At 38.3% G+C, this 15,023-nt stretch overlaps 1 protein-coding gene across 2 annotated transcripts; it reads left to right on the forward strand.

Moving 5' to 3' along the window:
* Positions 1-320: 320 nt before the first annotated feature.
* On the forward strand, positions 321-14,650 carry LOC130745628 (protein STRUBBELIG-RECEPTOR FAMILY 5-like). 2 transcript variants are annotated; one of them, XM_057597982.1, is made up of 16 exons: positions 321-651; positions 750-882; positions 1,472-1,543; positions 1,658-1,723; positions 2,373-2,444; positions 2,525-2,596; positions 3,087-3,158; positions 3,255-3,320; positions 3,777-3,842; positions 3,922-4,226; positions 5,316-5,599; positions 5,893-6,161; positions 6,643-6,763; positions 13,292-13,428; positions 13,519-13,675; positions 13,990-14,650. In XM_057597982.1, exons 1-16 carry the CDS (start codon positions 567-569, stop codon positions 14,116-14,118), a joined length of 2,106 nt encoding a protein of 701 aa, XP_057453965.1. In that variant the 5' UTR covers positions 321-566; the 3' UTR covers positions 14,119-14,650. The 2 variants fall into 2 exon arrangements, with proteins under 2 accessions (XP_057453965.1, XP_057453966.1); XM_057597983.1 differs by lacking the exon at positions 321-651 and having other exon boundaries at positions 816-882; positions 1,653-1,723; positions 13,990-14,649.
* Positions 14,651-15,023: the final 373 nt, after the last annotated feature.

A 15,023-nucleotide genomic window follows, 5' to 3' on the forward strand; every position in this document is an offset into this window, starting at 1 on the left:
CTTATGTCTCATAACTCTTACCACCTGAGCTAACCTTCGGGGACTCAATTAAATTGATGAATTCTAATTGGACGATTGTGTAAAACTTACCTAATAATTAAACTCTAGTAATGTCATATAAGATATAAAAGTTGTAAATAATTAACATACATTACGCTTATTTAACAATGATGTATAAAAATTTTAGTGCATGCAAATAATTTTGGTATACAAATAAAAAAGTTTATATACAAATATTTATTAGATTATATAAAATAAAAGTAAAATTTCTAAATCTGTGGGTGCAGCTCCGCGAAAGAGTGGGAGAACCTTGCATGGCAGTATATGGCACTACTAACCCTTGTTGTTTTCTTTCCACCATTTTTAGCATATGTTTCCTTCCCTTCTTCTTCTCCCTCCTAAATTTAGCCAAACACAAAAACACCTTTCAAACAAACCATTTCCCTTCCCAAAATGTGTTGGTTCATGCTGCATTCTTCTTCTCCTTGCTTTCTCTTTGATTTTCTTCTTCCAATTTTCTTTCCTCGCTTTTTCCCTCTTGTCTTAATACCCCTTTCTCCTCCAACATGCACCACAACCTCGCCAGGTTGTGGATTGCTTTGCTCGCGGTCGCAACCGCCGCAGTTCATTGCAAAACCTCCTCCCAAGATGGTAGGTTTTCTGCAATTGCAACATCATAATGAATCATTCAATTTAATTCATTGTTCATGTTTCAAATTCTAATTATTGTGCTTAATGATGCTATGCAGTTGCAGCCCTAAATGTGATGTTTTCGAGCTTAAATTCGCCTAAGCAACTCAGTGGCTGGAAATCAAGTGGAGGTGATCCTTGTGGTGACTCATGGGAAGGAATCAAATGCTCTGGCTCATCTGTCACTGAAATGTATATAATATATTGCCTTTAACCTTTTCATCTATAATAGATTATAGATATATTACACATTTCATTTTTCCTTTTACTCCACAAATGTTAGAAGTCTCACATTGGCTAGAGAATGTCATAGCTTTTTAACGGGTAGAGCAACCCTCAACTCTTGAGCTAGCTTTTCGGTTGAGTCAGGTCTCCCAAATTCTATTAACAAATCTAATAACTCTAATCATACTTATAGCATGTTTGAAAGTTTTTCTTTCCTCAAATTCAATTCTAGCACTGCCATAGAATTGATTTTGGGTTTGAAATCAATTATGGTAGGAATTCGAACATGCTACTACTCCATTAAATAACTCAATTGAATTTTGTGATATTACCTGAACACCAAATTTTAGATAAATTGGACATTGTTATTTAGTTAACATTTACTTCAATTTTAAAAAGTATAATACATGTTAAATTGAAATTACTTGGGCAAGTTATTAAATGGAATGAGTATGACAAAAGTTACTTTCAGAGTAAGTGAACCCTTCCCAGGATATTGCAAGATCTTTTTTACTTAAGAGTTTGAGGAATTCTAAATTGTTTTTTACTTTGACAGAAATTTATCTGACATGGATCTTTCTGGATCAATGGGTTACCAGTTGGCGAGCTTAACATCGGTTACCTACTTGTGAGGCCCAGATCTTCAAATAGACTCCTCCTTTCTTTTTCATTTTTAGTTTTACTTTTATTGATAATGAGGGAATACCACTTGAATGTCATGCATTGATTTTTCTTAGTGCAGTGATTTGAGCAACAACAACCTAAAGGGTGATATACCGTATCAACTTCCTCCAAAAGCTCGTTTCATGTAAGTCATCTTAGTAACAATTTACGTTCATATAGTGATGTCAAGTACAATGCTTCCATTATAACTCATTACTCCGAAAATGTAACACCACCTAACAAGCTTATAGGATGACTAATTCTTGACACGGTATCCAAGTGATTATGAGTTGGATCCTTACCATCCCATTGTTCTAATTAAATTATGATAGATTTCAGCTCAAAATATGGTGGTTTCAGACTCCAAGCTAAAAAACCTAAGACTCCATGTCATGATTGTGTTTATGTTTAAGTCCATTCATGGATTAACGTCTAATAGCTTAAGCCTTCAGTGTAATTGGTTCTTCATAGTAATAAGTTTCCATATATTAATCTTGTTTAAGAGTTTTGAACTTGTTCCTCCAATTAGGTGGATTGCGGATTTGCGTATATTTGTAAGCTATCAGTGAATATGAATTTAAGTTTTCAAGGTTTGAATATCTGTTTAAATAATATTGCCTAAAATTTTAAGTGCTTCCTAATATTATTCATTGAAGATGTTTGGATTCATTCTCCTTTATTTTAATGGAAGGTAAAAGAAATGTTATCTGTTGACGAGTTTTCTTCTTCTAGATAACTTGCATTTAATTGGCATCATATTTTGTCATCAATAATTCTGTTATCTGGTCATGCAGAGATCTTTCTAACAATGGCTTCACCGGAAGTATGCCCTATTCCTTTTCTCAAATGAGTGACCTCAACCACCTGTAAGCAAACTGACTTTCTATTTTTTTTTCCATAATTTTCTCAGAACTTTCTTTTGTTTCTCAACATATTATATATGCAGAAATCTTGCTCATAATCGGCTCAATAACCAGTTGGGAGATATGTTTGCGAAGCTCACTAAACTCAAAGAACTGTAAGTGTGACCATATCTTACTGTAGCTGATTTTGGCATTTAATTGGGCTAAAGGTGGAAGCTATTATTACGAACCTGGTTTTAGCCATATATTAAATAATTTTGCGATATGGCATGTGAAAAACTATGTGAACACATCATTCTTGCTCGGGCAATGATACATTTTTACTTTGAATTGTTCTGTTTCAGAAACACATCTGTTTTTTTAAACTTTAATGTACTATTATATGAAGCTTTTGAGGATATTTTTTCCTCTGTGCGTGTGTAATGACTCCCTTTCAGAAAAGCATCAATACCCCTTGAACAATACATGCTATATTTACTTCATATTAAACTGCCGGCATGTTTGTTTTTATACTATGAAAATGGTGCTTCTGTGTATGTATTTGCAACTGAAGTATATCACTTTTTCCCCCTCCTAGTATACGATTGTTAAGTTTCTTCAGACGTTAAAATTTTATTAACTGCTAATCATTGAATAACAATACAGGGATGTATCATTCAATTCAATGTCAGGAAACCTGCCTCAGAGTCTTAAATCACTCAAAAGCATCAAGAAGTTGTAAGAAATGAGCCATTGTCATTGTCAAGGAATACACACACTCACATGTACCCTAGTCGACTCCTTCACTGCTAACTTGTATTTATCCTTGTACAGGCATCTGCAAAACAATCAATTCTCCGGTTCAATAAATGTCCTTGCCAGCCTCCCGCTTGAAGACTTGTAAGTTCATGTTTACCCACCTTAGAGACTGATTTTCCATCCCTCCCCCCTATAAAATGTCTAAGTATCTTCAATATTTGACTCTCTAGACTTGCAGTGCGGCGGTGGGCACCTAAATAATATGTTTTGGATAATCTAGATGTGAATCTATAGCATATTTATGTATGAGTATGGGGTTATTTATTCATTTCAATATTATTTTTTGCATAAAACTATGAATAATGTCGAGTAAAATGTCCAAATCAAGTAGTCAATTTATGAATCACTTTGCTAAAGACAAATTTGATTTCTTTTTAACTTGAAGAGTCAGTTTTTTTAAAATTTCAAAATGTGAATTCATAATGGAATCTATGGAAAGAATGATAGCTATACCAAGAATAGATAGTGAATCGGATTTTCTCTTCCACGAAACTGACTATTAATAAATTAACTTCATTACTATTTTTATTTTAACAGGAATGTTGAAAATAACAAATTTACTGGTTGGATCCCTGAAGAGTTAAAGGAAATAGACAGCTTGCAGTAAGTACTGTGTATACTCTTCTGTTGATGGATGCTTTATTAAGGTTGTTTCTCTAACATTGTATTGTAAATTCCAAAGAACTGGAGGAAATTCTTGGTCAACTGGACAAGCACCACCTCCTCCTCCTGGTACACCTCCTATCAAGCATCATGAGAAAAAGGGTGGATCGTCTGTTATTAGTGGAGTAGTTATAGCAGGCATAGCTTTTGGTGTGCTGGCAGTAATTATAGTTGTTGTTGCTCTTTCTAAAAGAAGAAGGTCATCTTTACCTTCTTCACATTTTATCGATGAAGAGAGGCACAGCCAGCACAGATCCTTTACACCCCTTGCATCGCAGGAGTTATGCAAAGATTCGGGTGATGATGTAAGCAAAGAATACAAAGGTAGGTTTTGTTATTCACAAATTTTGTAGTGCTTTCTGTTTTTCATGGCTTCATATGATTCTTATTCCTTATGCAGCCAAATTATTTTCCTTTTTGTTGTGTTGAAATTTTTATAGTAATTTTGCTACACCTATATTCTAAAATATACCTTTGGTGAAAAAAGTGAATGTAGATAGATAGTATCTGTTGTTGACAACTAACTGTCTTTATTTAGGTTGGAAGCAGATTTCGTTTTCCTTTTCTTTTTCATCTTTTTTTGGGAGTTTGAATATAGAATTAAGCGCTCCCTCTTGTCATCATGACTTAAGACAATAATACTGAAATTCACAGAATATTATTTATGTAATGAAGATAGCTCAGCTCTTCACAACAAAGGGGAATCCTATGGAAACAAGAAACAACAAATAAGAAAAATAGGGAAAAAAAGAAAAAGAACACTAAGGTGTGGCAATTGGCATTCCTTCCCATGCCAACCTACAATCTGTCTTAAATTCCCTGCTATTCCCTCCTTCTCTGCACCCCCTTATATAATACTTTCTCGCTCTTCCCCCATGATTGCTGAATCCCTTGCCCCACTACTCATATTTGACCTGCCCATCCTGTTATATTCTTCCCTCTCTCCTCCATCCAGTTCCTCCATTTCCTTGCTCCCTAATCCTCCATTTTCTTCATTGCCCCCATACAATCCCTTTTCCTCCTCTCATACACATGTAGGCCCTTATCATTATTAGGCCTATCCTTCTTCAATAACAACCATCTTCTCCAATAACGAGTCAATGGCCCATCATCCTCACACTAGTTTAGGTAATGATGGCAGAAATTCACTGATTTTATGACTAGAAGATCTATAACATGGTATGTAAATTCTAATGACTCAATGATTAGCCTTGTTAAGGATAAAATCTATTTGTGGAATTGCACAGTTCTTAAATTTTGGAAGTGTTGATCCTTGACAAGCTTTCAATGTCTTGTTAAAAAGAGAATTGTTACCTCCATATATAAGGTGTTGAATCAATTTTCCACATTGTGGCAATGGCCAATATGGAGTTGATATATCACGTAACTGATTTCATATGTTATTGGTGACAGGATTTAAGTCATTGGATTCCACATTCGATTCGACTACAATTGACATAAAGACTTTGCAAAAAACACCATCAATTGGTGTTAGGTCATCAGTCTCTGATTGTGTGCAATCCTATAATGATAATGAGTTTGCCAATCGTCTAAATTCTAAAAGAAGCACATCTGTCCGTTGTATTCCGTTTTCATTGTCAGAGTTGCAGACTGGTACTGCTAATTTTGCCTCTGGTCGACTTCTAGGTGAAGGATCCATTGGGTGTGTTTATCGAGCAAAATATGCAGATGGAAAGGTAATTTCTGTTAAACTAATCTATGATTGAGCTTTAGTTTGAACTAGCCATGGACACTATAGTATTTGTAAGTGCACTAAAATTCATAAATGTATAAAACCAGTTAAGCAGCACCAATAAGCCATATGTCTTTCCAAAGAAAATGCAAATGCATATATGACACTCCTCTGTAATCTGCCTTGCAGCCTTGAGTCAGGCATGGCTTTTGAAGATTTTAGCTGCAATTAAATTAAAAACAATAAAAATTTACTTTAAACTGAGGGAAATCTTTACCATCAACCTTTTTCTATCAGGTATTGGCTGTAAAAAAATTCAACTCTTCACTTGTTAATGGTAGTCGTCCAGAGGAGTTCTCTCAGATTGTTTCAAGCATCTGCAAACTTCACCATCCAAATATTGCTGAGCTTGTTGGTTATTGTTCAGAACAGGAGCACATCTTAATATATGATTACTACAGAAACGGCTCTCTCCATGACTTTTTACACTTATCAGATGACTTCAGCAAACCACTAACTTGGAACACCAGAGTCAGAATTGCATTGGGAACCGCTCGGGCTGTTGAGTTAGTCTATATCTACAATATTGTTACTTTCATTTTTTGACATAGCTGTTATGACTGTATGGAAATGTAGTCCCGCATATAGATATGCTTATATTGTGTTAATATATGGACCAGAAAAGCAGTCCACTTCAACCATTGTTGCATACAGCATTCTTTCTAGATAGGAATGCCAATTCCTTTTTTTGTTGTTGTGACTGTATGTCTATTTGATCACAACAATATTAAAAACTCTTTTATTTAAAAAAAATGTTAATGGATTATAGATTTGTGCAAGAATGAAATTGCTTAATAATACAATTATTTATATAAATTCAAATAATCATTTTTTTGAGTTGCACAACTTCATGATTTTTCAAGTTAAATTCAGTATTGTATGATGATATTAGACTCAATTCCATGATGGATCTTTGTTCAAAATACAAGTCTTTATTTTACATCGATTGCATTTAAATATCATTAATGCCATTCGTTTATGATTCAGGTACCTACATGAAATTTGTTCTCCAACTATAATTCACAAGAATATCAAGTCCTCCAATATTTTGCTTGACACGGATCTGAATCCCCGTCTCTCAGACTATGGTTTGGCTTCCTTCCACCAGGTTTTTCTTGTTTTTCTCTCCGAAAGTATTGTATACTTATGTCCTTTTTTCTTTACAGCCACTATGGAATTTTGATATAATTTTTAACATTTCTGGAAAGGAGAATGTTAGATACCAGAAAATGAAGTAACAGTATATAGGAATTTAGAACAAATAGAGCTTTATATTATCAATGGAAATGGAGAATGATTTACAGAAAAAGAGAATGGAATCCTCTTCAACTGCCCAGAGCTAGGCTCCTTAACAGAAATGCACAATGCAATCTGCTCCTCTCACTAACTTGATTCTAACAGAATGATTCCTCTCAATCCTTTCCTCACTCCTTATAGCTAACCTGATGTCAATAGCTCTCTCTCTCTCATGACACGTCACCTTCTCCCTAACTAACTATTAGTCACCATTCTCTTCCCCCTTCTAGAATACACCTGCCATATCTTGGGACCCTTTGGGTTCTGATGGGCTAAAGGTTCAATATGGCTTTCTTGCATACCATTGGGCCTAACAATACCCCGTCCATTTGCCTGAGCCTTGTCCTCAAGGCTAAAAGATGGAAACTGACTCTTAATGGTAATCAGGTCTTCCCATGTAGCTTCATCCAAGCCTTGTCCCTTCCACTGAACTAAAAGCTGTTGTATCTGTTCCCCTTGTACTGTCACTGTACGCTTGGCCAAAATGGCTTCAGGTTCAATCACAACCCCCTTTTCGCCTTCTAAGTCTGGCAAATCTTCCGCCTTGTGGTAGTTGCCTACTGCCTTCTTTAGTAAGGACACATGAAAAACTGGGTGTACTCGAGAACCAGTAGGCAATTGCAACTGATATGCTACAGCTCCAACTCTTGCGACCACCGGGTAAGGACCATAGTATCGTGCAGCAAGTTTGGCATTAATTCTTGCTACCACAGAGTTCTGACGGTGGGCCCTGAGCTTAACAAAGACCCATTCACCTATTTCAAAGCTGCGGTCACATCTCTTTTTGTCCGCAAAGTGCTTCATTCGGTCTTGAGCCCTCAAAAGGTGTTGCCTGAGTTGTCTTATTGCTTCATCACGCTCCACAAGCTCCCTTTGCACTGCTTCAACCTTGACTTCTCCTTGTACCCAGCGAGTAATAACTGGTGGTGGTCTCCCATACACTATTTCGAATGGTGTTTGCCCTGTGGATACATGATAACTCGTATTATACCAATACTCAGCCCAAGGAACCCAATGTGCCCAAGATTTTGGCTGATCAGCAATGAAGCACCTCAAATAGGTTTCAAGACACCTATTTACTACCTCAGTTTGTCCATCAGACTCTGGATGGTAGGCAGTGCTCATCTTCAACTTGGTTCCTTGCATTTTAAAGAGCTCCTTCCAAAAGTTACTCATGAACAAAGGATCCCTGTCACTCACAATGGATAAGGGCACACCATGAAGCCTCACCACCTCTCTCACAAATATGTCAGCTATCACCTTTGCTGTATAGGGGTGCTTGAGAGGTACAAAATGAGAGAACTTGGACAACCTGTCGACTACCACCAACACAGCTTCATAACCTTTGGATTTGGGTAATCCTGTTATGAAATCCATGGAAATATCTTCCCAAATTTGATTAGGAATTGGCAAGGGTTGCAAAAGTCCAGCTGGGGAGCTAGCCATGTATTTTTGCCTTTGGCAAATATCACATTTCTTGACAAAGTCCTGAACTGAACCCTTCATGCCTACCCAATACACATTGGCTGCAATTCTTCTGTAAGTTCTATAAAATCCTGAATGGCCTCCTTGGGGTGTTTCATGGAATTCAGCCAATAACTCAGGGATCAAAGAAGACCCTCGAGGAATGACCAATCTCCCACCATACAATAAAATTCCTTGCTCCAAGGTGTACCCTGACTTCACTTCTTTTCCCTCCTGAATATCCTTGATAATTTGCTGTATCTCAGGATCTTGTGCAATTTCTGATAACAAATCTTGTTTACTGTCCCATCTCACACTGGTGACAATTTGTTTGAATTCCCCTGACTCATTGATTCGAGAAAGGGCATCAGCTCCCCTATTCAACTTCCCAGGCTTATAACAAATGTCAAAATCAAATCCCAAAAGCTTTGCTGCCCAGTTTTGTTGTTCTACTGTAATTATTTTTTGTTGCAACAAATCTTTGAGACTTTTCTGATCAGTGGTTACCTTGAATCTCCTTCCCAACAAATAAGGTCTCCAGTGTTGTATTGCTAGAACCACTGCCATCAATTCTTTTTCATAAGCTGACTTTGTGAGATTCCTAACTCCCAGTGCCTTGCTGAAGTAAGCTATAGGCCTTTTATCTTGCATCAAAATTGCTCCCAACCCTCCTCCAGATGCATCACATTCAATTACAAATTCTTTAGCAAAATTTGGTAAAGCCAAGACTGGGGAAGTAGTCAATTTCTCCTTAAGAGCATCAAAGGCAACTTGAGCTTGTTCATTCCACTTGAAAGCTTCTTTTTTTGTGAGGTCAGTGAGAGGTCTGGCTATCTTGCCATAATCTCTAATAAATTTTCTGTAATACCCGGTGAGGCCCAAAAACCCCCTAACCCCTTTTACATTCTTTGGGACAGGCCAAGCCATAACACTGCTTACCTTGTTGGGATCTACTGCTACTCCATCTCCAGAAATCAAGTGTCCCAAGTATTCTACAGATTGCTTCCCAAACAGACATTTCTTCTTATTAGCCACCAAACCTTGAGTTCTCAAAGTGGAAAGGACAGTTCTGAGATGCTCTTGATGGGTTTGCCAATCCCTACTATATACCAAGATGTCATCAAAAAACACTAGAACAAATTTTCGCATAAATGGACGAAATACCTCATTCATTAAACTTTGGAATGTTGATGGTGCATTCATGAGTCCAAAAGGCATCACTAAAAATTCATAGTGACCCTCATGAGTCCTGAAGGCTGTTTTATGGATATCTTCCTCTCTCACCCTTACTTGGTGGTAGCCTGACTTCAAGTCCAGCTTTGAGAAATATTTTCCTCCATGCAACTCATCCAACAATTCCTCTATCACTGGAATTGGGAATTTGTCTGGGACAGTAGCCTTGTTGAGGGCTCTATAATCAACACACATCCTCCAAGAATCATCCTTCTTCTTTACCAAGATCACAGGACTTGAAAATGAACTCGTACTGTGTCTAATTATCCCTGTTTCCAGCATCTCTTGGACTTGCTTTTCTATTTCATTCTTGTGATGGTGGGGATACCTATAGGGTCTGACATTAACTGCTCCTTCTTCTTCCCTCAGAGTAATTACATGCTCCTTGTCTCTCCTTGGCGGAAGTCCCATTGGTTTCTGGAAAATGTCTCCATATTCTTCCAGCAACCCTTCAAGTTCCTGCAGCTTCTCAGCCTCAAGTGCAGAATACATTCCTTGGTTCTGACTTTCCTTCCCCCACTTCCTCAAATGAGGGTGGGATTTGCCAATGACACTTTGTAGAGTTTCCATGGACTCTAACCCCTCATCCAAACCCCTTAAAGTGACCCACTCATGGTTATGCCAGAAACTCATCGTTTTCCTTGCCCAGTTCACAATCATGTCTCCCAGAGTTCTCAACCATTCAATTCCTAATACAAGATCCACAACTCCCATCTCAAACAATTGTGCATCAGTCACAAAGGGAATGTCCTCTACTTTTACCTGCAGCTTGGTGCATTTACCACGGGTTCTTGAGCAAAAACCATCCCCCAATGTAATGCGCATGGGAGGTGTGTCCACCACTTGCCAACTTAGCTTGTGCACCAGCGTCTGGGAAATGAAATTATGAGTCGCTCCACTCTCCACCAAGATCAAAATGGGAACCCCTTGAATTGTTCCTCGCAATTTGATGGTTTGCAGTTTGTGTCCTTCTTCCTGGCCCATCTGACACAGACTTATCATGCTCATCTCTCCCTCATTCTCATCCTCTTCATCTTCTACCTCAATAGCTATCAATTTTCCCTCAGCATCTTTGTCGTCATCTTCCTCCATCAGCAGAACTCTTAATTGTCTATCAGGGCATTGATGCATTGGGTGGTAGGCCCCTCCACACTTGAAACAAAGCCCCTTTTGCCTCCGATCCATCAGCTCATTGTAGGATAAATGAGTAAAGCCTCTGTCACGTGGATTTCCTCTTTTTCTATCCATCTGGGCCGGTTTATCCACTCTGGGCCCATTATTGGTTCCTTTGTTGTTGTTGCTTGGGCCTGTGGTCCCTTCCTTCCCCTGCTTAACAAAAACCCAGTCGGATCCTTTACTGGACCCCTGATTGTTGGTTCGGGTCGACCCATACCCGGATCTGGGTTGTCGAACATAACCCGATCCAGAATCACCCATCGTCTCCCTCTCCACAGCTCGAGCTATCTGCAGAACCTTCAAGCGATTTGGATCTCCAATCGTTACTAAACTCCTCACTCGTCCTCTGATTTCTCTCTTCAAACCATGTAGAAAGTACCCAAGGAATTGCTTGTCAGGCAATCTGGGTATTTGGGCCGTGAGATACTCGAAAGAGGATATGTATTCCTCCACCGATCCTCGCTGCCGGAGCTCCGTGAGATGTTCGTAAATGTCGTCGTCGCCATATTCGCCGTAGCGTTCAAGGAGTGCCTCCTTCAACCGATCCCAGGTGAGGCCTTCTTCTTCGTTGCTCAGTGAGTTGAAGAAATGGATGGTGGGACCATCCATACTAAGCTGTGCAAGACTGGTCTTCACTTCCGGGGCGGTGTTTTGTACCCGGAAATAGACCTCTGCACGCGAGATCCATCCCGCCGGATCGTCGCCGTCGAACATCGGAAGTTCCACCTTTTTCATCGAGTGCCGGAACTCCGCCAGAGCATCTCCCTGCAAACGCGATGATCCATCCTTTGGTATCTCCTTCTCCGATCCGTCGCCAGCTCTTGCTCCTGAACTGCTTCCATCGCCGGTGTTCCCATCGTCGGCGATGGTTGTTTTCCCCAGGTTGCGTTCCAACAACGCAAGGAGCGCCGCTTGTCCTTGCTCCATGGCCATCAGAGTCGATTTCATCCCGGTAAGTTCTTCCTCCAAGGTTGCGATCTTTGCTTCCATGACCTTGACTGTTCCTGGCTGATTCTTTTTCGGTGGCATCCACTGGTTCTCTCTCGATTTGGTATCCGGTAGGTCGGACCAAATTGTTAGATACCAGAAAATGAAGTAACAGTATATAGGAATTTAGAACAAATAGAGCTTTATATTATCAATGGAAATGGAGAATGATTTACAGAAAAAGAGAATGGAATCCTCTTCAACTGCCCAGAGCTAGGCTCCTTAACAGAAATGCACAATGCAATCTGCTCCTCTCACTAACTTGATTCTAACAGAATGATTCCTCTCAATCCTTTCCTCACTCCTTATAGCTAACATGATGTCAATAGCTCTCTCTCTCTCATGACACGTCACCTTCTCCCTAACTAACTATTAGTCACCATTCTCTTCCCCCTTCTAGAATACACCTGCCATATCTTGGGACCCTTTGGGTTCTGATGGGCTAAAGGTTCAATATGGCTTTCTTGCATACCATTGGGCCTAACAGAGAATGATTAAAAGGTAGGCTCTAGAAGACTTTTTTGGCTTTAAAATACACTTTAGGTAGACTGGTTTGGCATGAGCTTGTGCTCAAGCGGACCGCAGCAGAAGCCACATTTGGACTTGTGCTGCTTTTGTTTGAACTAGTCTCGGAGGTCATGGAATTCAGTCAATTCACATTAGTAAAATTTTTTTGGGGGGCCTTTGGATCGTAGGCCATTTGAGCTCTGAAACCACTTATTGGATTTGGAAGCGTGAGTCCAAAATATTGTTATAAGTTGGAGTGAATGTATTGGGTTTAATTGGAGGGTGTTGTCTTGTCCAAATGTTATAACAATATTGTTATATTGTTCCTTGAAAGTATCCGATGTGAGACTGTTTGAATTTCAACACAGCATAGTATTGTGTTATGCTAAAATTCAATTTTACCATTGACACTTGATATTAATAAGATATAAAAATGTTTTCAACTTTCAGTCAACTTCCAAAACTGTCCTGCTGCTTACACACCCGCAAAGGTTGGGCTAAATGTAGCATCAAAAACTAAAATGAAAACAGTGACAGTACGCCAGTAATTCTCTATAAAACACAATTGCAAGATTTGAAAAATGAAATTCATCCAAACAGGAAAAATAAGAGGAAGGAAGACTCACTATTGGTTCTGCGACCGTTTTGCATCTAAAGTAACAAACTAAATTCTTCAATTCCAGTATTTAATGTGAGAATGTTATAAAGTCTACGCAAAGTATCCAACTGATTTTCTCTTTTTCCTGTTTCATATACTCGGGCTCTTTATATTGTCATTTTAATAATAACTCCTCCTGTATGAAAATAGAAAATTGGTTGAAATACAATGATTCGTGCTTCGTAAATATTTGATTTCATTTTGTACTACTTAACTTCGCCTGTTTCTCATGATTTACTGCCCAAAATAGCCTTTATTTGTTTCTGCATGAAAATGCTCATGTAACTTATTGTTCATGTTCGTTCCTACTCCCAGCGAACTAGCCAAAATCTTGGGGCAGGATATAACGCACCTGAGTGCGCAAAACCTTTAGCCTACACCCTGAAGAGTGATGTATACAGTTTCGGGGTAGTCATGCTGGAACTTTTGACAGGACGAAAGCCTTTCGACAGGTGCTTACATTCTCTATTCATTTCTCTCTATGTAACAACATTCCATATCTGAGATTAATAAAGTTGTATTGTCTTGTTCCTTATCTTCAGTTCGAAGCCAAAACAAGATCAGTGTCTTGTTCGTTGGGCTACCCCGCAGCTTCATGACATTAATGCGGTGGAGAAAATGGTGGACCCTGCCTTGCGGGGACTTTACCCTCCTAAATCACTTTTCCGATTTGCTGACATTATCGCCCTTTGTGTTCAGGTACGAAATCATTCTTTTTCACATTCTTCAATAGGCCTTTTTTTTTAAAACATGTTAACTTTTTAGAAAACAGCCATATCATAAATAGTGTTGAATCATAAATGGTAGATCAGAAAGGGTACATTCCACTTCCAGCATTCATAGTGTCAAAATCAGTTTTGCATCTTCATTTAGCACACTATAAAACATGTTACCTAATTTTGTAGCTTATAAACGTGGGTGGTGGGAGAAGTGCAACCAAACATGCATTTAAATTAACTGTCATTACATTACTTGATTACAAGTATTTCAACATCCTTCTTTCTTTGTATTAGGCTGAGCCAGAATTTCGGCCACCTGTGTCAGAGGTGGTTCAGTCATTGGTGCGATTAGTTCAACGTTCAAGCATGAAAATGAGAGAGGATCTTGGAGGCTTCGGTCGGTTGGATGATTACGATGACTGAATACTGATACATTCTGTGAATGTCAAGTGTCAACATGTATAATGAGTGAAGACGCCCCTGCCACCCCACTTCTGAACACTTATGGTAAAAGCAATCTTCATAGATGTGCCTTTGGTAGAAATTTCAGTGACTCCAGTGTTTTAAATTTAATTATTTATTTGTTTTTAGAGTAGTCGTAGGTTGTGAGTAAAGCTTGTGGAAGGTTATGAAGACTAGCAAGTATATATCTGTGTATTTTACAGGTAGTTTTGTAACATATATTAAAAAATATGTAAAAGAGATGTAGGTTTGATTGCATTTTTGATTCCTTAGTTTGGACACCAAGTAGTGTTTGTTCTCTTTTTTGTCATTTTATCTCATCCATGTAACTTGATTTCCTCCAAGTTACCAAAAAGTACTCATTATAATTCAATAGAATTAAAAATTGTGCAATGTATGCTATCAAACAAATGTCAACAATTAATCTCATGCACTAAATGCTTAAACATAAGCTGCAAAATAGTCTAAGCTCAAACAGGCTCAAATCCATGCAGAAAGTAAAAAAAAAAAAACATGAAGCAATATGAAAGAAGTAACAAAAACAAAACAACAGAACAATGCTCTAGGATACTCCCCGTCTATGGTGTGCTCAGGCTCACTCCTCACTTGCAACCTTACAATAACACAAGTTCGAACTATGGTGTTCAACTTGATTTCCTCCAAGTCATCTCACCACATATGACTATGACAGATGATTTTTCCAGGATTTGAACTTGTGTTTTCACTTTTATAGAGGTTTAGCTTGTCTACTACTAGAGTAATATGTTGGTAACTTGGTTATACAATTTGACTATTGATGGAGAGCAGTTTCTTATCTAAACATTTGAAAATAAGAATCAGAAGGAAAATAATATTGTACAATATTT

The sequence above is a fragment of the Lotus japonicus genome, chromosome 3, assembly GCF_012489685.1.
Source record: "Lotus japonicus ecotype B-129 chromosome 3, LjGifu_v1.2".
In the NCBI taxonomy this organism is placed as follows: domain Eukaryota; kingdom Viridiplantae; phylum Streptophyta; class Magnoliopsida; order Fabales; family Fabaceae; genus Lotus; species Lotus japonicus.

What these genes read in the sequence shown, in the direction of transcription:
- LOC130745628 (XM_057597982.1), top strand. Translation starts at nt 567, where the DNA reads ATGCACCACAACCTCGCCAGGTTGTGGATTGCTTTGCTCGCGGTCGCA. An exon ending in AGCCTCCCGCTTGAAGACTT is followed by an intron (nt 3,321 to 3,776) that starts GTAAGTTCATGT and finishes TTATTTTAACAG; the next exon opens with GAATGTTGAAAATAACAAAT. An exon ending in TGTAAGCAAAGAATACAAAG is followed by an intron (nt 4,227 to 5,315) that starts GTAGGTTTTGTT and finishes TATTGGTGACAG; the next exon opens with GATTTAAGTCATTGGATTCC.